This window comes from Alligator mississippiensis, chromosome 14 (assembly GCF_030867095.1).
Source record: "Alligator mississippiensis isolate rAllMis1 chromosome 14, rAllMis1, whole genome shotgun sequence".
NCBI lineage: Eukaryota > Metazoa > Chordata > Crocodylia > Alligatoridae > Alligator > Alligator mississippiensis.
In genome coordinates this window covers 4,974,829-4,999,680 of record NC_081837.1, presented here as the reverse complement: position 1 = coordinate 4,999,680, position 24,852 = coordinate 4,974,829, and the positions used below count along the sequence as shown (strand labels likewise).

The 24,852-nt window shown below is 44.1% G+C and overlaps 1 protein-coding gene across 2 annotated transcripts in view; it reads right to left on the bottom strand.

Moving 5' to 3' along the window:
* DHRS11 (dehydrogenase/reductase 11) overlaps nucleotides 1–15,573 on the bottom strand; it is a 55,251-nt gene extending 39,678 nt beyond the window's left edge. For both annotated transcript variants that reach the window (XM_006276486.3, XM_059717135.1), the window contains exon 1: nucleotides 15,412–15,573. In XM_006276486.3, the coding sequence (XP_006276548.1) occupies nucleotides 15,412–15,543 (132 nt within the window). In that variant the 5' untranslated portion in view covers nucleotides 15,544–15,573. The remainder of the gene's footprint in view (nucleotides 1–15,411) is intronic.
* Nucleotides 15,574–24,852: the final 9,279 nt, after the last annotated feature.

Genomic DNA, 24,852 nt, shown 5'->3' with positions numbered 1-24,852 from the left:
GAATAAAAGATGGCCCTAGTCACAAAGAGGTAGCAAATAGACAGACTGGAGTGCAAAGAAGCACAAAAAAAAGAGCATTGCAGTAATCAGGACAAGAAATGATGGCAATCTAGGCAAAAAAAGAGCTGTAGCTGTGTAGGTGAACAGGAAAAGCCATATCTTAGAGTAGAGATGATATACAGAAGGAAAGATGTACGATTTGAATATACCCTAGAAATCAGTTCCAGGTTGAAGATAACACCAAGGTTACAGTCCCGAGTGACAAAGAGGATGGTGGATCCACTCTCAGTCATAAAAAAGCAGCTGGAGAGAAAAGATGGAGAGCTCGGTTTTATCATATCCTGATAGCCAGACATCTATAAAGATGTCAGTGACAGCCTGAAATGTTAGTTTGGCCAGAAGGAGACATCCAGAGCAGAGAGACGAGTCTGTGAATCAGCACTGCAGCCTACATGGAGCCCGATTATATACCCACGTATATACCTGGGACTATGTACGCACACACATGGGACTATGAAATAATGTAGCCTTGAACTGACCAAAATGCTGTCCGAAGTACATGCAGCATCTAAAGATTTCTTCTTGCATTATATTTTATGATTCTGGCAGCGATGACCCGGGTTTTAAGTGATTAGCACTCGTGGTATTCAGCAATATAGGGCTACTCAAGCTCTCAGTCTCAAGTTCTGGGCACTTCAAACTCAGAATGAGGGGAGATTTTGGACACAGAGCCAAGACCTGCCAAAGAATGAGAAACAGGTTTGCAGCTGGGTTGAACCCAGAAGCACCAAAAAGATAACTTGGTGAATATGTGCAACACCCACAACCACTGATGCTATGTATGATGCCATAAGGTAACTCCCAAGTGACAGTCCTGGGTCGGGCCGACACACAGACATGTTTGTGCTTATACTGCACTTTTCCTTTTTTTTTTCCCCTAGGCAATAACCATTTTCTAGTTCATGATGCAGGTGCTACAAAATGACTTTCCAATTAACTTCGTTGCTCCCCTTTAAGGACATTCAGGTTTCCCCTCTCTGTAATACACAACTAAGCCCAAGCTTTCAAAGCACTATTAAAATCACAACCCTGGTTAATGAGATTGGTTCTCAGCCTGAACTCATATGTTAGTTATTGCCTGGTGTCGCGGTCTGCATTTACACAGCAGGAAACACGGTCCTTTAAACCCTTCCCCAGCAACACAGGATCAAAAGGGAGGATGAAACGTGTCCATTTCTAACCCCATTTGGGATGCCATCCTCCTCGTTCAGGGGTTGTTACATGGGGCAGTCGCGTGCCATGTGCCGGATCTAGCAAAGTGCTTCTCATGCAGAAGGGCTCCTTCCCCAGCACTTCTTTTAAATAAAAATAATCACACGGTAGTACTCCAGTGCTCACGTAGCGCTGGCTGTCCCAAGAGCAGTTCAGGGTGTGCCTACAGTGAAATCCATACTGCGTGTACAGACATACCCAAACAGTGCTAAGCTTCCTAGCGTGGCTTCCGGCAGTTCAGAGTTCAGCGTGAGTTGTAAACCCTGCCTAAGATCCTGAGTAAAAGTCAGGTCAGTGCTCCACATTGCCATGTCTACAGTTACCGATACGAGAGCTAGGTTGTTTAAAAGCTGGCTTGGGCTCTATCTATAATCGCACCTTTGAATCGCTGTGTAGACGTACCCTCAGACACATGAACAAATTCATCCCTCCAAACCGACCTTGTCTGCATACATCCCTGCAAACTGGTGCTCAGGTGTTGCAATGATAAACTGCCATAAAAAATTAAATGGTTAGCAGCATTTTTATGGCTAGAGAAACAAACAAAGGAGCGAACTAACTTTCTTCCAAGTACTTAGACTAAAATCAAGGCTGGAACCGAGGCTGCAATTGCTGTTCAGGCGGCTAAGCCGTGCTGCCCTATGTGAAGAGGTTGCTTTACCCACCACTACAACACAATCTTTTCTAGAGGGAAACACAACGCCGGGCAAAGCTATGCAATTGCCTAGAACAGCCCTTTGCAACCTTTTGTCATCTGTGGACCCCTAAAGAACTTCAAAAGAAGGTGCAAACCCCTTTGGAAATTTCAAAAGGAGGTGCGGGCCCCTTGGAGTTGTAAGGGTGGGTATTCACATACTTTTGATTGATCGCAGTCATCTTTCACAGACCCCTTAGACAGTCTGTGGACCTCCAGGGTCCATGGACCACAGGTTGAAAACCACTGGCCTAGGACGGAAAATGAGCAGATTCACCCGAGACCAGAGAGGGAACTTATTCAGGAAACAAAATATAAAAGACCTGAGCTGGCACTCGGCCAGCACTCCTACAAGTTATGAAAGAGAGGTGGACCGTGGATGACTGCAAGATCTCTGAGTACATGATGACACATTTCATAAGCAGTGAAACCCTCCCTAAGTCCCTTGTTTCGTGACTGAGCAGGAAGAACTTGTGCTAGGTACTGAAGCACAACCGTCTCTCCATGCAACATCCAGGCTCTGACCCAGACATGACAGAACCTAATGATACTTATTTTGCAAGACGAGAATACGGTATTGGTGCATATGGCTACAGATCTCATGAAAGTTGCTTGGAGTTACTTGATCCACATAAGGAAAGGGCATTGGACTTAGCGGGCACGTCTACGCGTCGCCGTACAGCGATGTTGCTAGGGCACCATGCTTTAGGAAGTACTAAAGCAAGGCACAGTACAGACGATTACTGCGCCATGCAGGCGGTGGATTTCCCCGCTATGTCGCTGTAGCGGCACACTATAACCGGGGAGCGCCGCTACAGCGACACAGCTGGCAATCGCATGTAGACCTGCGTGATCGCTATGTCACTGCGACCCATACAGCGACATAGCGCGTTGCTACGTCGCCGTAGGACAATGTGTAGATGCACCCACAGTTGGTGACCTGGCCTGTATTTTTGGCTCTGCCAACAAATCACTTCCTCCGTCTTTTATCTTTTTAAAACGTACACACTTTAGGAAAGACCTTCCCAGAGGCAAGCTGGGTACCTGATCTCCAAAGAAGGCTTCTGCTATTACTGCATTATTAAAAAAGGTACGCAGATTTAACCAACACCCCGAAGGTTTTCGTATACACATCCAGGCGCAAACTAGCTTCCTTCTCTTTGGTTCGTGCTTGGTCAACAACAGGCGTACTCTGGGGGCAGTGTGCGCCAAGGGTTTCTCGCTCCACATTTCTCAATCAGGCACTTGATTCTCCACCGCCTCCCGGCTTCTGCAGACATTGAGGAGCAAGTAAAGAACTGGGATTAGGCAACATTTTCCATTTCTTTGCAGAGGAATGAGGGCCTAATCCTGCACCAGTAAAGCGAGGATGACCTTGGGCACCGACTGAACACAGGATCAAGCTCTAATGACTATACTGGAGACAAGGCAATGAAGAACACAGCCCAATATTCCCCCGATCCCTCGGCATTTCCTTCCCCATCCCCCTCCACACACACACCCAGCTTGCTTGAAAAGGAAAGCACTAATTTGTTAAGAGACTGAGCCTCTACAATTTACAATCAATAGCACAGCTTATCAAAGCCAGTTTCTTGAGCAAGATCTAACCTTGACAATGTAGTCCTGGGTTATAAATGTTACTTACCTTTGATCAATAGCTGTTACAAATGCATTAGAATTAACCTGTTAAAGCTTGTCATTCAAGCCACGCTTCATCACCGCGCGCGCAGCTTCCTTCCAAAAACTTCAGAAAACAACGTCCGTTATCAACGCAGTCCAAACACGTTCTCCAAAACCAGCCATTGCAGGGCAGTCCAATTTGCTAGTTTGCATCTTCTGACTTGCTAATTAAGGCAAAACACTAAAAGGTAGAGGAGGGGACAGAAGATGCTGGGTTAAGGGGAAGTGGGATTTTGATGGCTCAGCTATAAGTCACAGGTTCAAATCCAGACTACTTTTTAGTAGCGGTTTAATAGCAGGTGCTAAAGGCTGAAAAGCAAGCTGACCAGCCCTCACGCCCTTAAGCAGAGATGCACGGGGGTGACGGGATGCGTGGCTTATGCACAAAGCAGAGCAATGAAGGAAAACTGCAGGTTCGGTGATGATTTTAGGGCTGTCAGTCCAGGAACTTTCCTAAGCAGCAAACTCAGGAAACGTACAAAATATAAATAGAAGTAAATGACAGATGCCGGGGGCTGTGCTAAAGTGGATTATCAAAGGGAAGATGCGTATGGATCGCTGACTGTTGGAGGCTTTGCAGTTCAAGCCAAGAGAAGGAAGTAAACCCTGCTCGCAGCACTCACATGATCCTTCCTGCCAACTGCGGCGGTTTCCAGAGGGCCATATATAGGCCTCAGAGAAAGCGACTTTGCTGAAGGGCACCAGAGAGGGGAGCTGAATCTGGGAGAATCAAGACGATTCTCCAAGAGAAACAAAACGTGAGAAAAAGCAACATGGTCCTGGTGAAAAAGTAAATAATTCAGGAGTTTGGAGACCTTCCTGTTGTTCTGTCCTCCTGCTGGCCTGGTATATGCTTGTGAGCAAGTTACATTAGCTCTTGGTGCCTCAGTTTCCCCACCTGTGAAATGGGGCCAAAGTCATCCATCCTTTGCACATCACCTTGAAGTTGATAGAAGAAAGGATGACCTCAGATACCTGTCATAGGATCTACAGCAGGGTTCCCTGGCAGCAGCAAGCACAATTAATAGATTCACAGATGTTTTATTTTGGGGGTTGGAAGGGACCTCAGTAGGTCATCGAGTCTGACCCCCTGCCCCGGGCAGGAAAAAGCGCTGGGGTCAGGTGACTGCAGCCAGGTGTTTGTCCAGTCTGCTTCAAAGGGCGTGCTCATGTCAGAGAACAAATCATTTGGGCTTGCTTCTTGCCACCTATTTGCTGGCAATAAAGAAGACCTATATGCATATATTGGGAAAAAAGAAGAGAAAACCTAGGAAAGGCAGTACAGGAAATGAACTGCAAGAAGTAGGTAAAGCCACCAGTGAAACTGCTTCTCCTACACGATAACTGAGAACCTAATGATTTTTCCCCCTTTTCTGGGGAAAACAATCCAGAATAGATGACTTTGCTGGTGAAAACAGGCAGAGGACCTGGTTCCAAACAAACAGCTAGGACACAATTCATGTACCCGCTAGAAAAAGATGCATCTGAAAAGCAATTCACAATACATCCTTATCACAGTAAAGGGGATGTGAATGCAGTTGAGCTCTATACACATGAGCAGCCAGTCCAGAAACTGCTTTCCATCCCCGGATTGGTCCTAAGAGGCTACTAAATATTATGAAATACTAAGCAGCTTACCAAGCAGCGCTTAGTACAGCTACATCAAATGAAAGGCAGGAACTTGCTGAACTCATCTTCTACAAGGAGAGCTGGTCTCCTCCTGCATTTTTAACTGCAGTTGGGTCTCCAAAGCATCAGCGAGGATGTTGCATGTGTGGAAAGGCGTGCACGTCTGTGTTCACCTCTCCCCGCGGTGTGCGGTGCACAGACTGCAAGACTAGGTCTTCTCTCTCTGTCCCCTGCAGGGGCAGGGCAGCAGCGAACCAAGAAGTGCTCTGAGCCCGTTTCACATGTGTAATTCTGTATCCCAAACTTAACGTGGCGAGATAAACCACAGCATCTTCTGTAAGATTACCGTCACAGCTGGTTGAAGACCGCGCAGAAATAAAGCACTGATAGAATTGACATGTGGGGGTGTGAGCTTGAGGGTCTATTGGTATTTAGATCAAAGAAAACTAAGGTTTTTAAGCCCTGGCTAGACAAAGGATGATCTACTTGGTGCTGGTCCAGCTTTGGACTAGATGTGACCTCCCGACGTCCCTTCCAACTCTACCTCTATGATTCTCAAAATCCTCCTCCTCGTCCCACACCATATCCTTAAACAGAAAACTGCCGAGGTGGTGTCCCCCCGTGTAAAGTACAGGAGAGGGACACTACAGACCTGGGGTGTGTGTGTGGCTATTGCCATTGAGCGCAGACAACTCCCCTCTCACTTTTTGCCTGCCTTCTCTATTGAGATCAGGAGCAGGTGAGCAAAAGGACCATGGAGGGAGTTATTGCTGATTTTAAATAGCATCTCTAGGAGCAGCGTTAACACCACAGTGGTAGACAAAACCGGATTCCTTCTCAGCCCAGCTGAATACATTTATCCGTCACATAAATATTCGACCCAAACATTGAACACAAGTCAAATCCTAAACATAAATTTAGTAACAAAGGGGGTACAACGGTGTTCAAATGGCTCAGGGCACAATGTCCCAGTAATTCCGACTGTAAACCATCTGGGTTCAGTCTATACTTGGTACACCTTTCCTCTTATACAGCAATTTTCCACCTATGAAGTTATGTTAATAATAAACTATTTGAGGGTGGGATCTTCCTAACTGTATGGCTTAACCTGGCACGAAAATGGCACGACTGAGTGTTATGCTGCCCGGCAGAGGGGAAAGAGGAGCATTGACTCGCTACCTGGCCTCATCCTCACAAATGAAATCTATTTTCATATCCCACTGGGGCAGCTTTGTTCCCCTGCTCTCTACTCTAAGGCTCTTCTTACATTTAATATTTTCCTGCACTCTAATAAAGAAAAACGCACATGTGTTACAAGTGACAGAGTGTTCTGCTGTCTTTATGATGCCTCCGAGCCACATAGATCTGACATTTATCAGCACATGCTCACAAATTCTATTTTTTCTCAGGTGAAGAGCACTGCAAAATATAACTGATGCATTACATTTTTAAACAAGTGGAACAGAGAATGTATTATCAAGCAACACATCCAGGAGAAGAACCACGTCGTTCTCACTGACACTAACAAATCTCAGATATTTCTTGAACTTCCTTTCTACTAGCGAAGTATATAAGGGTTGGTTCTAATGTTTGGCTGCATACCTAATTCTTTATTATTATGACACTCTCAAACCTGTCATGGGCCGTCTTCGACACCCAAGGCAAAAAGTAACACACGTGCACATACATGTTCCAGACAACAAGGCAGTTGCTTGAAGGTGACATCAGAATTTGGGGGAAAAGCCTAGCAGATCGCAGGATTGAAGCAAGTCAAACAAAACTAACCAAACAAAGAGAAACGAGATGCTATACATAACATGTTAGTCTCAGATACAAGAGCAATATAATATAGTGTGTGTGTGTGTGTGTGTGTGAGAGTATATGTATGTATATACATACATACACACTCACGTGTGTGTATATACACATATGTATGTATGTGTGAGTGTGTGTATTTATATACATACATACTCATGTGTATATAAATATATATATACATACATACATACATATGCATGTATGTATGTCAGATGCTCAATCCTTCTGAAAATTAGGCCTAGGTGGGGCGCGTCTATACAAGATGCTTAATGCACAGTAGACTCATTCTATTGCACACTAGTGCGCATGGAAAAAAACCCATGCTAATGTGCAGGAGTATTAGTCTACTGCACATTAAGCATCACACAAAAAGGGTGCAATCACACTAATGTGCAGTACATCAGCCTACCGCGCATTTATTTAGTACTTGATTCTTCAAGTACTAAATTCAATGCGCAGTAGGCACTGCACATTAATGGATGTGTAGATGTGCCCATGGTCTCCTTAGCAGCGGCTGACAAAGGTCACAGAAGCACTACTGAGGCCCCACTGCTGAGGTTAACAAGAAGTTAACTCCAGACCCTTCCTGTTGCTGAGATGTGGAGTGAAAGGGGAGGAAGAGAACACCTTTGGGAAGGGAGGGAAGCTCCCTACCTCAGAAGACCGCTGGTGCAAGTAAAGGCAAAAAGACTGAAGTTCTTGCGTTACAGTCACGGAGGCCACACAAGTGTGACAGACAGCCAGACTGACTGGGTCTGTGTGCAGTTCCAGGACTGGCTTGAGCCCAAAGCTGTGGAGCTTTTTGGCTTATTCTGGAGTTTTTTGCTCATGTAAACTTAGCCCGATTTCTTGATATGACACTATTCATCTAAGAAAAAGATATCGATGCCTGAAACTGTTTTTTCTGATGAGTCATCTCCCAGCTCACCGGGACAGGTCGGCTCTAGGCACGCTCTTTGGAAAGAAACAAAACAACAACGAAAAAAGATCAGGATGCGGAAGAAAGCTGAGTAGCTGGTAGGAACACCCTGGACACAAGCAGTGTTTCTCCAACCCTAATCATGCAGACAGCTGCCTTTGCACCCCTAATTCTTGGCTCTGCACTTGACTTCAGTGTATTCACTACCCAGAATTTCCATTAGCATATAATTAATAGACTATGAGTGCCTTGTTCTGTTCTAGAAAACTGTGTAAACTTATACTTTGGTCTCTGCAAATCAGGAAATCTTTAGTAAAAGAAGAAAGATTCATATACAACAAAGAGAAAACAGAGCATATTGCTAAGTGCAGTGACACACCAAAAACTGCACGACTCTGACAACGCCTTAGACTTTCCCAAGCTTCTAAATCCATCTATTTTGGGATATGCACAAAGACAGATTTTACTTCTGCAAACCTGAATTATAAAAGATGACCACAACTCTGCAACTCTTACAAGTGACACTTACTCATAAGCACTGTACACTAAAGGATCCAGCGACCTTCCTTGCAGAGAAAACTGACTTAACTGAATAACGACTATCTACGTAACTAATTAAGGATCAAAGGGCTTGGCCTGAACGGTGTGGTAGACAGCTACAACTAGACAGTGGACATGTCTACGCGAGACGCTATGTCACTGAAACAACGAGCTATGGCGACATAGCATCAGCGGGCACTAACGGTGACCCCGTTGCTACCGCGCAGTAGGGTTGGAAACAACTTGTGTGCTGGGACTGCATAGTACCGGCGGATACTGCAGTCATTTGTACTAAATGACTGCACACTGGGGCACACATGTAGACGCACCCAGTATTAATATACAGGATACACCTAGATGACTAATCTAGTTTTTATTGTGCCACAGATAAAAATCTCTATTTAAAAAAAAAAAGAAACCAAACTATCTTGAAACATCATTCCGAAGTGAAACTAAGTATTCAGTGCACTGAAACTGGTGCCTCAGCTATATACAAATCAGCCTTTACAGACTTGTTAAAAAAAATTCATAAAATATTTTGATAGGCTCTAGCATTTTACTTTTTTTGCAAAATCAAATAAAGGGCCCAGTATTTGTTGAACTACATAAACACAAAACCAATTTGGAAACTCCTTTGCAATCTTGTCCTAAGCTCTTATTCGATTTTCTGAGAGATCGAGAAATCCTGACATTATAGGTATTGCCCAAGTCAAGTTCCCCTCTCAAGACTATATATTTTTCAGTCACCAGGCTGCAGCAGGTTATAAAACATTCACGCAAAAAGAGCGTTCTAGGCATAAAGGACAGTCCAGAAGAATACGCGAGGGCGCTTGTGGCAGAAGCAGTCCAGCAGCAGTAGCTCAAAGGACTAGCAGTCAGGGATAGCAGATGTGTTTGTCTACAATCACCAACTTGCACGGTTACTAACTTGTAGAATAATTCATGTCACCCTGGTCCTCCCTACTGCTTCCTTGCTATTGTGTCCTACACTATATCGCTCACCCAGTCCAAATCTAGTTGAAGGCGATGAGAGAAAATCCCTATTAATTTTAGTGAGGAACTAAGTTACGCATTTTTGCATCTTTTTTCAGCTTAGATTGTAGGTTTCCTTGAGGCAGGGATTATGTCTTCCTAAGAATCTGTATATAAACCTGCGTCCTCCATTCTTTGCAGTGGCCTCCTGTAAGAAAGTCTCAGTCTTTATCTTCAAGAGGTTCAATGTGACGAACCTAACCCGCCTAAAAACACTCAAAGCTCTGGGATGAACATGGTGGTCAACAACTCCACTGCACAGGCCAATCTACCAAATCTCCGCTGTGCAGGAGACCAGCCCAACATACACCCAGGGAATATAAAGACTACCATTCCCAATCAAAATTCAGGACGTTCTTCTTTGAACTTGTCTTCTAACACAGCACAAAAGGGCAAACTAACAAATGAGCAAACAAAGAGCCTAGCCCCACTGGAACAAATCACTGCACCGCCCATACAGTTTTAACCCTGGGGAGGTGATGATAGAAAGAATGAACCACGCAAGTGATGTTTAGTCACATTGCTGAATGGATGATGCTCGGATGGTATTAAAGATGGTGATACAAGAACCCGAATAAAACAAAACAAAAGAACAGAGCAGAACACGAGGTCTTGATCCGGCAATAGGATTACTGCTGTAACACAAGGGAATAACCAGGGAGCGCACAACGTGTATTGCATTCTGTACAGCTATTCATAAAAAAAAAAATAACAATTCTAAAAATGCTGTTTTCTAAGTCTACATTGTACATGATGTACTTTTGCCAGAAAAAGCCTGAGTAGGAAGACCATTAAAGGTGAGGAGTTGGGTTTTTGTTTTTTTTGCAATCACATGTAGTGTTTAGAAAGCCCAGGTTTTATTGATTTTCATGCATTTAGAAATCTTGCCTTTGAATCTTTAATGGAATTTGCCATATGAATTAACAATTCATTGATTAAAACAGTACCTCAGAGGATAGCCAGAAGTTCAGAATTCAGCAATTCAAAGCAAATACTTGCGTGACTGTAAACTGTGCATGTTTTGCACAAGGGGTTGGACTAAATGACCTCCCAAGGTCCCTCCCAACCCTAACTTGCTATGATTCTGGGTACCTAAACTGATGCACAGGGTAACAAATAAATTGTGAGACATGCTTCTCTACGACTAAAGTTTTAATACAATAATCCATTGATCTTCGTGTTCGTGGCGCCCCCCCTTCCTTCATGCGAGCAGATAAGCAGTGGAAGTGGATGAAGAGGTAAGCAGTTTCACCAAGAGCGGCCCAACTGAACAAACAAATTATCAAAAGCTCTAGCCCTTTGAAGTCATCTTCAGCCAGATGCAGGGCACTATCAATGCAGTCTCTGAAAGGTTAAAATGTAATTGCTATCATATGCCACTGCTTACAAACACCCAAGTGTGCTAGGATATATTAGGAAATGTAAAGATATGTCAGGCCAAAGATACCATAACAAAGATTAAACAAAAATAGAAAGATAAAAGTCCACTTTAACAAAGCGTCCAAGGAAATGCCAATAATAAACTTCATCTGTATGACTCCTTTCACTTACATATGGCAGGCTGCTTTATAAACATTAAGGGCGGCATGCAAAGTCTTTTGAAGTCGATGGATCAGGCCTGGACTAACCAGGCTTCCTTCAATCCTTAATGAGCCAGAAGAGCTCCTTTTAGAAGGATAAATTGAGGCACAGAGAACCAGAGATGGAAGTAGTCCTGCCAATCTTATAAAACTTTAACCGTTTGCAATAAATAATTATTGAAGGAGATTGCCAGGTATCTCTCTATATTGCCATCAACATTTTGATTTAAGTTCTTCATTATCATAATTGGCTAACTTGTCTTCTAGTGTCAGATTGTGTCTGCTCAGCACAGTTCACCACTGTCAGGGGATCCTGCGATACTGGCAAAGCAGCACTGCCATGCTGGTATGGAGGTGGGCACGGGCCGGGCATCTGGCGCTAGCTCAGGTAGCGCTGGATCATGCCATCTAGACAAACCCTCATTTAAAAGTTGTGCCATCTCTCTTTAGCAGGTAACTCTGTTTTGAAAGAATCTGGAGGTAACAATTCACCCTACAGGAAAGCTATTAAAGGGTCTGGTTTAGGAGGGCATGTAACTAAGGCAATGCTGGAAACAACTGTTTTTTAAAAAGGAAAATAAGCCTCAATAGCATCATCCACCAGGCTAAGAAAAGCCTCATTAAAAAGTAAAACGTGCATTACGCTATCATTTACGCGTGGGGGCACAGTAATTTCTCCGCAAACCGCAAACAGTATAAAGCCTGGAAATTTAAAATTAAAGATATCCCCAAAGGATAATTTAAAATAAATTTCTGGGGGGTTTTCTGATGGCTTCGTCTTTTTTTTTTTTAAACACATGGAGAGACTGAAAGGTGGGTTGGTTGGTTTTGAAGCTGCTTTCCCCGCCCCTGCTGCTTAGTAATACCAGAAACATCAAATCTTGTTTTCTTGGTTTTGCTAGATTGTTTTTCAGTGGACTTAACTTTGCATTGCAAGCTCCCATCAATTCAAGGAAAGGGGGAAAAGCTGTTGAAGTTTTCATGAGTCTGTTTTTTCTCCTAACTGTTGCTTAGGCATTTAAGTTAAATAACCAAAAGACAACAGTTTTCAAATGGCTGACTATAACGCCTTCCTCCCGACTCACTCGCTCAGCTAGCCCTCTCTTGTGATCTCAAAATCCCTATGGTTCCCAAAATTTCAAGAACAAACAAGACCTGAATTTCTAACAGAACCAGGGAAGAAAAGCTGTTCATGCCTTTTGTTAGATCTTCAATAAAAAGCAAACAAATGAGTGTTACATACCCATTTGCCTTGTATGTGACCTTTCGGGCTACATATTTAAAAAACAAAATATGCTGTCTCCTGACCCTCAAGGTACTAGGAAACTGTGAGCACATTTATTATTAGTTAACGCACTATTTTGCCCTAGGCCGCAAGATGGGTATTTCCTTAATGCCCCATTTCATGGAGTCATGCTAACATGACAATCTCTGCGCTCACCTTTTTTAAATAGGAGGTTTTGAAGATTGAAAACATACATCAAATGTATTAAATGGGGGGAAAAAAAACACAGAAGGAAAGAAAGAAAGACACAACACGTGTTCATTTGAAATCTTATGGTTTTCAAGCCAGTCCCATCATAGTTTGGTTTGGTTCTGCAGAAATTTGTTGTAGGGACAAAGCACATTTCAACCTTACCTATGGCAAAAAACAAAACCAAACAGCATTTCTCCATAAGTCCAACAAGGAGCACAACAAATGTCTTACGTCTCATGCAAAATTTTAAGCATCTTAAAATGCTATGCACTGACTTCTTTGGATTGCATAATAATGCAAATAAGGGCACAGAAAAGGCACTACTCATCTGTTTTGTACATCCTACCTCAGAAAAAAACTAATTCTGCTCTTCAGCCAGACATTATTTTCCTACAATACAAAAGACCAAACTCTCCCCACCAACACGTACGTCTTAAATAAAAGATATCAGATTCACCCAAAGAACCTTGTCTTAAATACAGGAATTCAATAGCAAAGACATCTACGTTCAGATTTTGATTATGTTCTAGACTTTATTGGTGGTCCCTCTACTACTACTCTTGAAACAAAAAGCTCTGTGCAAAATCCGATTAGAAACAAGGAGGGAATCTCAGGGGAAGGAGCCGACAAGTTGAAAGGCTGAGATTCATTTGCGTGGCTAGGCAACGCAAGGCAATTCAGAGACTCTTCACTTTCATAGGAAATGCCCTATTGGAAATCAAGCCAAGCAACTCAGTAGTTGGGCTACGAAGTCTTTCTAAGAGAGCTCTTCCCAAAACCTCATCAGTCATTACATCCAAATCCTTCATCCCACGCTCCCTAGACGTCTTGGGTACTCTCCATTTTTAGTCATTCTCCTGAGACTTTGCCATATATAGATATATATTATTCCCTACCTATTCTCCACCAAAGTCTTGTCACCCCATCCCAAAGTCTCCAAACACTAGTTCGTTGAGCAGCATCTCCTCTTTGCCTCTTTCTCTCTCTCCCCATCCCTGCGGCAGCACATCCATAAAGCCTGAGTGTTTAGTACGTCCGGTTTCCAAAAACATTGCTGGAGATCATTAGAGAGGCTGTCAATATTTACATAAGTCATGCTACCACTTGCTGATGAAAAGCTAATACAGTAGAGAAAAACCTGTAAGGACAAAGGATAAATCAAGGGTTTATAAGACCTTGCATAATAATGAGGGAAGCAAGCTTCACTGTCAATAAAAAAAATCATCATCATTTTCTTTTCTTCCCACCCAGAATAACATGGTTCTTTCCCTCAAAAGATCTCAGACTTAAACAGGCAACTAAATTAAACTATCCAAACCGAACTCTGTGCTTTTACTGTCGTGCAATAAGAACGTACTGATTAGCAAGCCCCAGTCTGTGATTTTTTTCCAGAGCAAAAAAATTCCTGGGCTCCACAAATGTCTCATCAAACCACCTAATCCCGTGAATCACAAGAGTGCCGTGGCACCCTGGGGTGCCTCGAGATCCTCGCAAGGGTGCCACGCAGCATTAGGTGCGCAACCAGGATTCGCAAGATAAATCCAGAGATTTCAAATTGGCATCCACGGCATTAAACTCATTCTGCCCTGCTGCGATCTTTCTGAGTTCTTTGCAACAGAAAAATGACTGCATTATTTTTGTGCAGCCAAAAACCGAGTGAAACTAAGAGCCGGCATATTCCAAGGGGTGCCTCGAGTCGAAAAAGGTTAAGAGCCATTGACTTCTGCACATACTTAAGTCTTGCTGCGTTCAGTATTCAGCTTAAAAGTTAGCATATGCTTCAGAGCACTGCTGAACTGAAGCCTGAAAGAGAGAGCGAATAAAACCAAAATACAAGCGGGTTACCGGATGGCATGGGAGGATTTGTAATCAAGCTAGCAAAGGAGAGAGTAGAGTTGACATTTATTGCCAGGTGAGTCAATTAAACCCGTCTTTGACCATTACAACGGCAGCTATGCCAAGGGCAACAAGATATGAAATTGTACGTAGCCTTATCAAGAACAAAAAGACTTGTATGAGTGTTATTTCATCCTTCCAGTCGCAGGTGAATCCCCCCCTCCCCCCGGTCCCCTTTAAACAACACATTTGACCCTTTATAGTCTTGGTATCTTGACTAAATTTCACCCAAACACTCTAGGGGGAAAAAGGACGCGCAGAGACACCAGGTTTCAAATAGGTCTGGAGCATTATGCAGAATATTAAACTATTCTTCACCTCTGCGGATCTCTTTTCTGGGTTCTCCTTCTCCCGGGAACGTACTATCGTTTGAGCGGCGACCACGCTCCAAACACCCTAGACACAACCCAAACAGCGGAAGCCACGATCCTTGCCCCGAAGGAGCCGAGATTAGGACGGCAGACACGAAACACGTGAACGCCACGACAGACACGGGATGCACAAATCGGGTGACGGGGCTGCCTAGCTGTCAAAACCACTTTTTTCTTCTTTTTTCCCAGCAAAATACAACCCCCCCTCCCAATCTGAATCAAGCTCCCCTCCTTATACCCTTCTACTGTCTTTTTAGGGTCCCCCCCCCACGTTTCAAACCGGTGTGTCGGCACAATACACGCCGCACGCATCTCGGACGGAGGTCCGTGCGGAAGAAACCCCCCAAAACCGGCCACGCACCCACCCTTCTCCAGCCCGCTGCCCTGGGCACGGGGTCGGCGCACGCCTGGGGTGCGAGAAGGGGAGAGGGGTGCCACGCAGCGCAGGTGGGGGCAGAGGAACAAAAGGAACAAAAGGGGCCGGGTGCGAAGGCACGCGGTACCTCGATCTTGTCCACGCTGCGGGCGCAGCCCACCACCTTCATGCCGTGCTGCACCAGCGCCCGCGCCACGGCCGCGCCGATGCCCACGGACGCGCCGGTCACGAGCGCCACGCGCTGCTGCCAGCGCTCCATGGCCCCGCGCACAATGCCAGTGCCAGCGCCGCCGCCGCCGCCTCCTCCCCGCGCCGCCCCGCCGCCGGCACGTGGCCGAGCGCGTCCACACCCGCGGGAGCGGAGCGGGGCGGGGCGGGGCGGGGCCGCTCCCGCACCTGCCCCGCGGGGAAGGGCGGCACCCAAACAGCACCTTGTCCCTCGGGACGCCAGCCCCGCGCGCAGGGGCTCTGCAGCAGCCGGCGGTGCCAAGGGACAAGGTGTTATTTTGCTGCCCGGCTTTGCTCCTGCAGAGCCCCTGGGCAAAGGGGGGTGATGAAACGGTCCTGCGTGCCTGGGGGGCGGTAGTTTTTCGCAAGAAGGAGCAAAAGGCTGGTGTCCCGATGGGCAAAATATTATTTTATTGCCCGGCTTTGCTCCTGCGCAGCCCCGGGGTAAAGGGGGGTAATGAAATATAGTACCTTGTCCGTGGGGACACCAGCCTTGTGCTAGGTAAAGCCGGGTACCGCGCTGGTACCTTGTCCCTTGGGACGCCAGCTTTGTGCCCAGGGGATCTGCAGGAGCAACCGGCTGGTGTGCCGACGGGCAAAGTATTATTTTGTTGGCCAGGGGCTCTGCAGGAGCAAAGTAGGGTAACCAAATGGTACCTTGTCCCTTGGGACGCCAGCCTTGTGCCCAGGGGATCTGCAGGAGCAAACCGGCTGGTGTGCCGACGGGCAAAGTATTATTTTGTTGCCCCGCTTTGCTCCTGCAGAGCTCCTGGGGAAAGCGGGGTAACAAAATGGTACGTTGGGACAGCGGCTTTCTGCTCCCACAGATCGCCTGGGCAAAGTGGGGTAACAAAATATTACTTTGTCCCTCGGGACAGCAGCCTTTTGCTTGAGGGAGCAAAAGGCTAGTGGCCAGAGGGCCGAGGTATTATTTTGTTGCCCTGCTTTGCTCCTGCAGATCCCCTGGGCAAAGTAGGGTAATGAAATAGCACCTTGTGTGTGGGGACAGCAGCCTTCTGCTCCTGCGGATCCCTCTGGGCAAAGCGGGGTAACAAAACGGTACCTTGTCCCTTGGGACACGGGCCTTCCCCCCAGGGAGCGTGCAGGAGCAAACGGCTGGTGTCCCAAAGGACAAGCCATTATTTTGTTACGCTGCTTTGTACAGGGGATCTGAGGGAGCAAAGCAAGGTAACGAAATCGTACCTCGCCCATCAGGACAGCAGCCTTCTGCTCCCACTGATCCCCTGGGTAAAGCTGGGGAATGAAGTAGTACCGTGTCCCTCGCCTTTCGATGGTCTCATCTGGTCAAGCTGGACGCTCATGGGAGCAAGGTGGTGTACAAACAGCATGGCACGTCCAGAGCCCCAGAGCTCCTGGCATGAAAAATAAATACCTCCGTACATCATTAAGGCCAGAATAGTTTTTTAGGCAAAAGCATTTGGTGGCGGGACAGCAGGGTGCCGTCCCCAGCTCTGCCACAGACTGGTTAGGTGACCCTGTGCAAGTCACGTTCGCTCCCCGTGCCCCCACACGCACAACTGGAACGACGCTCCCACACGTCACAAGAGGGAGGAGGTCGCCCAGCTCGATGGATCAGCGCTCGGGACAAGTTCTGACACTGCAGGCATCGCAAGCATGCCAACAGATGAAAGGGATTAAACACGCATGATCGTTTAATGTTAGCAAGGCACCTACCACAACGCTCTACGCCAATGACAGATGAATAATGATAAAAACAGAGTGGATTCAGTGTCAGCAAAACACTCCTCGTCAAACGCTTGACTCAGAACCGAGTGCCTGGCTCTGCACCCAGGGGATTTTGTTTTATTTCCGTAGGAATGAGGTTGGGCCCAGACTCACCCAGGTCAGCCCCCTTCCTCCAAAAGCCCCCTGGTCTCAGCACCGCAGCAGGGGGTCAGGGACAGACATTGCATAAACCAGTTTGAGCCAAATCAGTTCAGTCTGATACTACATTCACCCAGGTTTCTCTCACACCAGTTTCTGCCATTTTCAGGCTGGTTTATGTGCACTGAATGTCTGTTCTGTTACAGGTTTAAACCAGTTTCTGATCACTTAAACCGGTTTGCTAATGAATCAGGGATTAGAAGTGCATATTTAACAAATAAATACAGATCCTTGGGATCTGCGTCCCTTTACATTGACCAAAACAACAGATGAGTGGCTGTACGGCATCAATAGCACAAAACCAACATCCGGTCTAAATGTAGGATCAGAGTAGTACAGATAGCAAGTGACAGGCTCTGGATCACATTTCGAGACGGATCAAATGCGACTGTCAATTAAATATTTGACTTCAATAATTTTACATTTCTGTTGCATCTCATCCTTTCCCATTTGGACTCCAAATGTTGCAGCCACCAGCCTAAGGAGCCCTTGGTATCTCCTAACGAGGCAAAACTGCCCGTTCTCCCCCAAAGACTGAGGAAGTTGCTAGCAGATACTGCAGGGACAAACCTGGGATGATGGTAAATGGGGACTGTCACTTTGTAAACCTGCTGCTTTTTAGTAGAGATCCTTAAGGGCACCACTGTGTTACACTTTGCACATAGGCAGGCCTTGTCCTGATGAGTTAACAGGTTAAATAGACAAAGGATGGGAGAAAGGAAAGATTATCGATACCATTTTATGGATAGGAAACTGTTTTCACCTAAGAGTTCACAATTCCCTTTTTTGCAGCTTGGATAGGCAATCATCAAAATTTCTCCACCCCCTCAAATGGCAACAAATCTCTAGCTGTAGGTCTGAAACAACTGAACCGCCTGTTAAAAGGACCGGGTTGGATTTAGATCTGCGAGGTGCGCAAAGGTCATGCTATCAGTAAGGGGAAGCTGGAGAGCCAAAGGTAAACTGTGCAATTACTGCATCTCCCCAATGATGCCTTGGCAGCCTCTCAAACTACAAGGGGTAAAGACGTTCTTCAAGAAACGAGTCCTATGAGGTTAAGTCTCACCATAATGGGCCTAATTTTCAGAGGTGCTGAACCACAGCTTCAGTGGCAGCCAGAAGTGTACAGCACCTCTGAAAACTGGGCCAGATGCTATATACTGAAGCAGCTGCACACCACATAACCCCACCAGGGTGCGGGTCAGGGAGCTGAGGCCACTTGGCACCTTTCAGAAGTTGCTTAGCATTTCACAGGACGAGGCTATAAAAAAGTTACCTGGGCAAAACCCAGCAATACCAACTCTGGAGGGAACACTGACAAGAGATATGAAACTTTTAAAGAAAGAACTGCTAACGATTGACCGAGCTGTAAGGGGAGCCCTGCCCCCCCCATACAGGCTAAACAGAAACAGCACAAAGTCACTGGGACCAGCTAAGTCTTTACTTGGTTTCAGAAACTGTCTGGAATATAAAATGATCGTGCCTGAAATTTAAAGAGAAAAACTTCTGCAGGACAGAAGTCCAACAGTAATATTCCTGTAGCTGACAGTATGGGTCTGTTTTAGGTCTCAATTAAGTCAATGGGATTTTGCCAATGGATCCCAGCCTGGGTTCAATTAATCCATATTGCAAAACTATCGCTTTTAGTGTAGTGACACCAGGAAAGGATTTGTATCATGATTTTTTTCTGAGGGAAGTTAATATGCAAACTAATCATCGGTGCTTTCTGACTCCAGGTAAAGTATGTGGCTACATGCAATAAAATAAAAATAATAGTCACTGGTATGGTAACCATGACAGGCTTCAAAGGCCAATTGAAAACTTGCACTCTGCAGCTAAAGGAAGTCTGTAAAATAAGTAAACTGATAATGGTTCAACTTCCATCTTTAGTGAAATAACATTTGTAGAGTGACTCAGATCACTTACTTGCTTAGAAACCAGTCATGTTCCTGTTGAAACCAATAAAAATGTTACCATTCAGTTCAATGGGAGCAATACCAGTACCTGGATCTTCACGTCCAGCAAGACCAGACACTACTTTGTACTTAGTACCCAAAATTGAACTACGTAGGATAATAAGATACAAGTTGACCATGCACCTCAGGTCACAAGATAATTATAGCAACAGTTTTATATGCGTCATAAATATGCCAGGGTTCATTTCAAATCCAGGGTTGTAAGGTTTAGAAGTTGACACTGGCCTGGAAATTTACCTACAATTTTCAGATTGGGGACAAAAAGGTACATAATTAAGAAAACACACATATATGGCCATTTTTGCAGAAGAGTTAAACCACAAAACAGAACAAATTTATTCTAGGTTTTATGCCAATGAAAGCAAATGAACTACCTGGGGAATGAGCGAGGCTCAATATAAACTGTTTAAATGTTAAGCTGATCATTCCACTTCTAAACCACAGTATTTTTGGCACAGTGGGTGTTTGTCAGGAGTGTTTGTTTGGGTTGGGTTTTTTTTTTAATTGAGGGAAATTTATCTAATGCGGATTTCATTACAGTCTGTAATACAAAAATAAACATTTATTTTCAATATAGCAAAGCATAGCCCTCTACCATAGAACAAATATCCCATATCTTATTTTAAAGTAAATGTGCGGAGTCACAGACAAGAGTGATTTACAGAAGGGTTTCATTTGATATGATCAAATGGAAGAATTCCTGTGCAGAATAGCAAAGCTTCATTAAGAGCCGTCAGGTCCTACCTCAAGAAACAAAGATTGTGTTTTAATAATTAGTAGAAATTCATTGAGGAAACTATTAAGAGGAAACAGATGAGGCCAAAACAAGGATATCTAATTTATATGAAAGAAGAAAAAGAAAGCTGGGTCTCTGCTGCTCCACCCATATTCATGTAATGTTTTGAAAGTATACACTTGGGGTATCAACAAGCTTCGCAGACTACAAATTAACACATCTTAGTCTAGAAAACTGCATGCAAATAAATAGGCCAGTTGCTGTAATGACAGGCAAGAGAGATTTAGGCCTGAAAGATGCTGAGCTCTTGCAATTCCAAATCAAATTGTTTAATAAACGTTAAAAAAGCATGATCATGACAGTGCTATGCACATTTCGGCACTGTTCATACCGGTATTCTGATGGCTATGTACATGCCAAATACAAGACTAGTAGTAAAGTAACATGGAAAATTCTCCAGGTCCAAAGTCAGCAGTATGGGTGCACATGGCTCTTGCAAAAAGCAAGCTGTCACTTATGTTCTAACTATAATATACACACACGTGACCCCGCTACGGAGCACGAGAACTAAACGAGATCCAGTCACAACATTTGGATCAGTTGCATTTCCTGTAGCTTCCAGGTAATCAGGTTTAGGGTTTCAGGCCTATCTTTGCTAAGAAATCAGATGAACCATTCTCTCTGTTCAGAATTCACAGAATAGATTTGGCTGGTTGTGTGGAGGGGAGCTACAAACTCTGCAGAGCATTTCTGCTTTGGACTTCCCTTCTGGGTGCAACTTTTCTTGCAAGCAGGTGCCAGGTTTCCCTGCCAATAAATACAAGAAGCTCCCAGTGATTTCCCCTGGAGTCACTCCTATCGAAAGCAGAATATCCAATGTCCAAATACTGTTCTTCAGGGTCTATTTACCTTCTTCCTGCAACCTTCAGAAGCAGCCACCTGATAGGAGAGCCCATTGAAACAGATGCTTTCCCTACATCTTCTTTGGTAACCATCTTAAATTCCTGCTTGACTTCAACTTGATTTTAAATCCATTTCCAACTTGGAATGTAGATATAATTAAGCTAAAGAAGTCTAAATCCCAATACATCCAATAGCCATAAGTATACAGGATTTCACTGAAGCTGGGGCGGGGGGCGTCTATTTTTTTTATCAGTGACATTTACGTTTATTTAGATTTTTTAAACGAAGTTGCATTTCTGTGACTCACATGAGAGAATTAGGGAACTTGAGAGCTCTTCCTCTGTAGAAGCTGAAAGAATGAGCAGACTTGAATTGTTCACCAAAAGCAATACAGAACCAGAGAAGCGCCATCAAGTGGACGAAAATGTTAAGAGCACACGTTTCTTTGAATAGCCCTTTGTTTTTTTCTGGCATTTGATAGATTGAGGGATCATAAGGAAAAGAAACAGAGGCCTTGAAATAATGGTTTAAAGAAAAAAAAGTCAAGGGGATGCTCTTGATCATTAGCCAAGGCAGTTCTTTAAAGAGAACAGGATGCATATTTATATAAAGATGTCACATCACATGCACTTCTTCCAGACATTAATCCCTTTCTTCTTAGCCTTCCGTAAGAACGCCAAGCCTCCATTTTATATTGCCAATCTCTTTTAGTCCTTCACACATTGGATACTCTGTCCACGTAATTCTACTCTACAACCTTGATTTCTTTACTGAGAAAGACTTTGCATGTATAAGAGCTTCTGGATAAAAAAGAAAATTTTCATGTACTTAACAATTATGTTGGAAACTGCCTCAATGAGGTGTCAGGGGAATGTGACCCCATGTTTCAGTGCTGGATAATTGGGTTGTACTGTAATTAGATGTACGATTCAGCTACCTCGATAAAAAAAAGAAAGATTGGTACTCGGTAATTATGGTTCTTCGAGGTATGTTGTCCGCATGGATTTCACTGAACGTGCATGTAAGCCCATGTGCCCGAGATCAGATTCTTCTGGCCTGTGATGTCTATTAGGCTCTCTAGGTTTGCAGGTCTCTACGCGGGAGAGCACAAAAGGTGGACTATGCCCAATAGCCTTGCAGGTCCTTCACTAACACAGAGCCAGAGCTCTGTAGAAATAGTCAGTGGCAGGAGGAAGAAGGCAGGTCACAGGACCTACATGTGGACAAAACATGGAAGAATCAGTTACTGTAAGGTAATTGGAAGCTACCATGGAGAGGTAGGGTCTAGGGTCCTACTTAAATAATCTAAGTCACTCAGCCAAAAGGAAGGTGGGGAGGAGGGTAAGGGGGCTGACCCAGAAGCTAGAAACACGTGGATCAAACCCAGCTCAGGAGTAGTCGGGTACAAACATTAATCCGGGATCTTTTGAGGTACTTGCTTCAATACAAGTCAAAAAATGGTTCACTTTTTAATTCCCCAGTCAAATAAAATTTAAAATCAATAATGCCTCAGAGAAAAAAAAACCCTGCTATTAAAAAGGCCAGAGCCATTTTCACTTTCCTTTTGCTTGCTTAATCATTCTTAAGCAGGTTAGGAGCATAGCTTTTGAACTTTCCTTTTAGGCAGATCTTCCCACTAGGTTTCAGTAATATCAGCCACACTGAATTTTTATGCTCATAAATAAGCTCTTACAACTCCTCTGGTTTATTACACCCATGTTTAGAGCCTGGACACGGACAATTAAAGAATCCCCTCTCTTTAGGCTCCTTGATGCCATGATTAAGGCTGCTCTAGCGAGTGCTAATTTATACCCTCTTTTCTCCCGTTCCGTTTTCAGTTTGCAGCCTTCCTGATTTAGACGAATTTTACTCCCTCAAAAATGGGTCCCCTTCTACTTCAGCATCAGAGTAGCCAGCACAGTTTAAAAGAACATGCAACTAGGAACAGCTCCTGTACAAGATATCCTGCAAGAAACTTAAAATAGTTATGAAGAAACTCCGTTTTTCAGAAATCTGTTTTCACAGTAAGTAGGTGAGGCAGAGATGCACCTAACTGAATCAAAGATGCATAAGCTTTTTTCAGCAAGAGCTAGTCTATAAGGTGCACCTCTGCCCTCCAGGACAGCTACCTACCTCTCTCCACAGTAAGTAGAAAGCCACGGAGAATTCAGTGCCTGCTAGCAGAAGGGCCTCTCCTTCCGAAACAGACAAAACCCAGCTTTGGTCCAGAGACCTCAGGCATGTAATTTCTATCTTGTGAAAGCAAAGAAAGCCAACCAATATACGTATTACTGATTACTAGCATCTGACCGTTTCTGTTTTTTGGTAAAGCAACCAAAACACAGGAGATGGAAACCAAAGGTAAGAAAAATCTTTCCATAGTTCTGCTTATGCCTTATTCCAAGCCAAAAAACGGTTCAGACAAGACTCCAATTTGACACAAATGGCTACATAATTACTTGACTTTTCTTTTCCAGCAAAGGTAGCTGAGCAGTTTAGAAAAATTTAGGTGCAGTTTCAGTTATAAATTATAAGGAAGAAAAGAATAGTCTAGGACAGAGGCAAGATCAGAGATTAATCAATCAAATCTGCAACTCCACTATTTTAGACTCAAAGACCACAGTTTTGTTACTGGTTAATTTGAAAGACTATACACTTCTACATGAACTGGAAGCTTGTGTTGAGAAAGTCTTTTAAGTTAGTCGAAGTTCAGCAGAACATAACCCACTTATGTTGTATTTAAAAAAAAGAAATCTTAAATACAGAGCCTCCACTGTAGGTCAGTTTTGCATCATCATTACAAATTTGTGTGCATATATATATATTTTTTTTTTTTTTTTTTTTTTTTAAAATCAACCCTCTCCACATCCCACGAGTTATAATTATCAGTGTATGGCCTTCTTCCTACCTCTGGGCTATGCACCCAAACTGTACAGCAGAGCACCAAACAGCTGTACCAACCCCTGTGCAGTTATGAATACTTGCAATTGATTGGTAACCTCCTGAATTATGATTGAATACACAACCAGAGACAAAAAAGACGCTAACATTCCTTTACAGTACTTTAAAAGACAAAAGGCTTTTTTTTTTTTCTCTCTCGAAAGGAGAGGGGGAGGGTAAACTCCTGTACTTTGTACAGAAAAAAGGAAGATACTGCACAGGAGAAATAACATGCAGTTCATTGGATGTGTGGGTGTTGAGTGCACTATTGTACTTTTCTTAGAGTACAAAGTACAAAAGGTAAAAGCTGGATATAGGTGCTATCACCTCTACAGTTAGGTGACAGTGCAACTTGTTTCATTTGAAACTGGCTTACCAGGAACAGCCAGATGACTCCTGTAGTTAGAGTCTATTTAGAATTAGAAGCCTGAAGACTAATCGTTTCATAAGGCTGATGTGTGTCCCCCATCTATTTTCATCGCTTCAGAGATGATCCCGTGACACCAGTGAGTTCTCTCTCAAAATTATTACCGTATACTTAAAAAAAAAAAAAAGTTAAGGATGAAGGTATGTTTATGTTTGACGCAACAATCTCCTTGTAGACTTCCACCAACCAAAACATCTACTCCTCCATCAAGCAATCCTCCAGAAGCTGAAAATCTGTTTGCTATTTGCTTATTTAAATCCCAGTTGGTTCAAATGAAGTTTCAAAGTCAGTTGTAACTAGGGAAGCAAATGAGAGGTGGGGAAACTTCCAATAAAGCACCAAATCTTAAGGGGAACCCCCCCCCCCCCCACCTACATTTGATATGAAAAGCTCAGCCTACAAATCATGTATGTTCATTAGAAGTTTAGGATCCTCACAGCATTTACCAAGTGT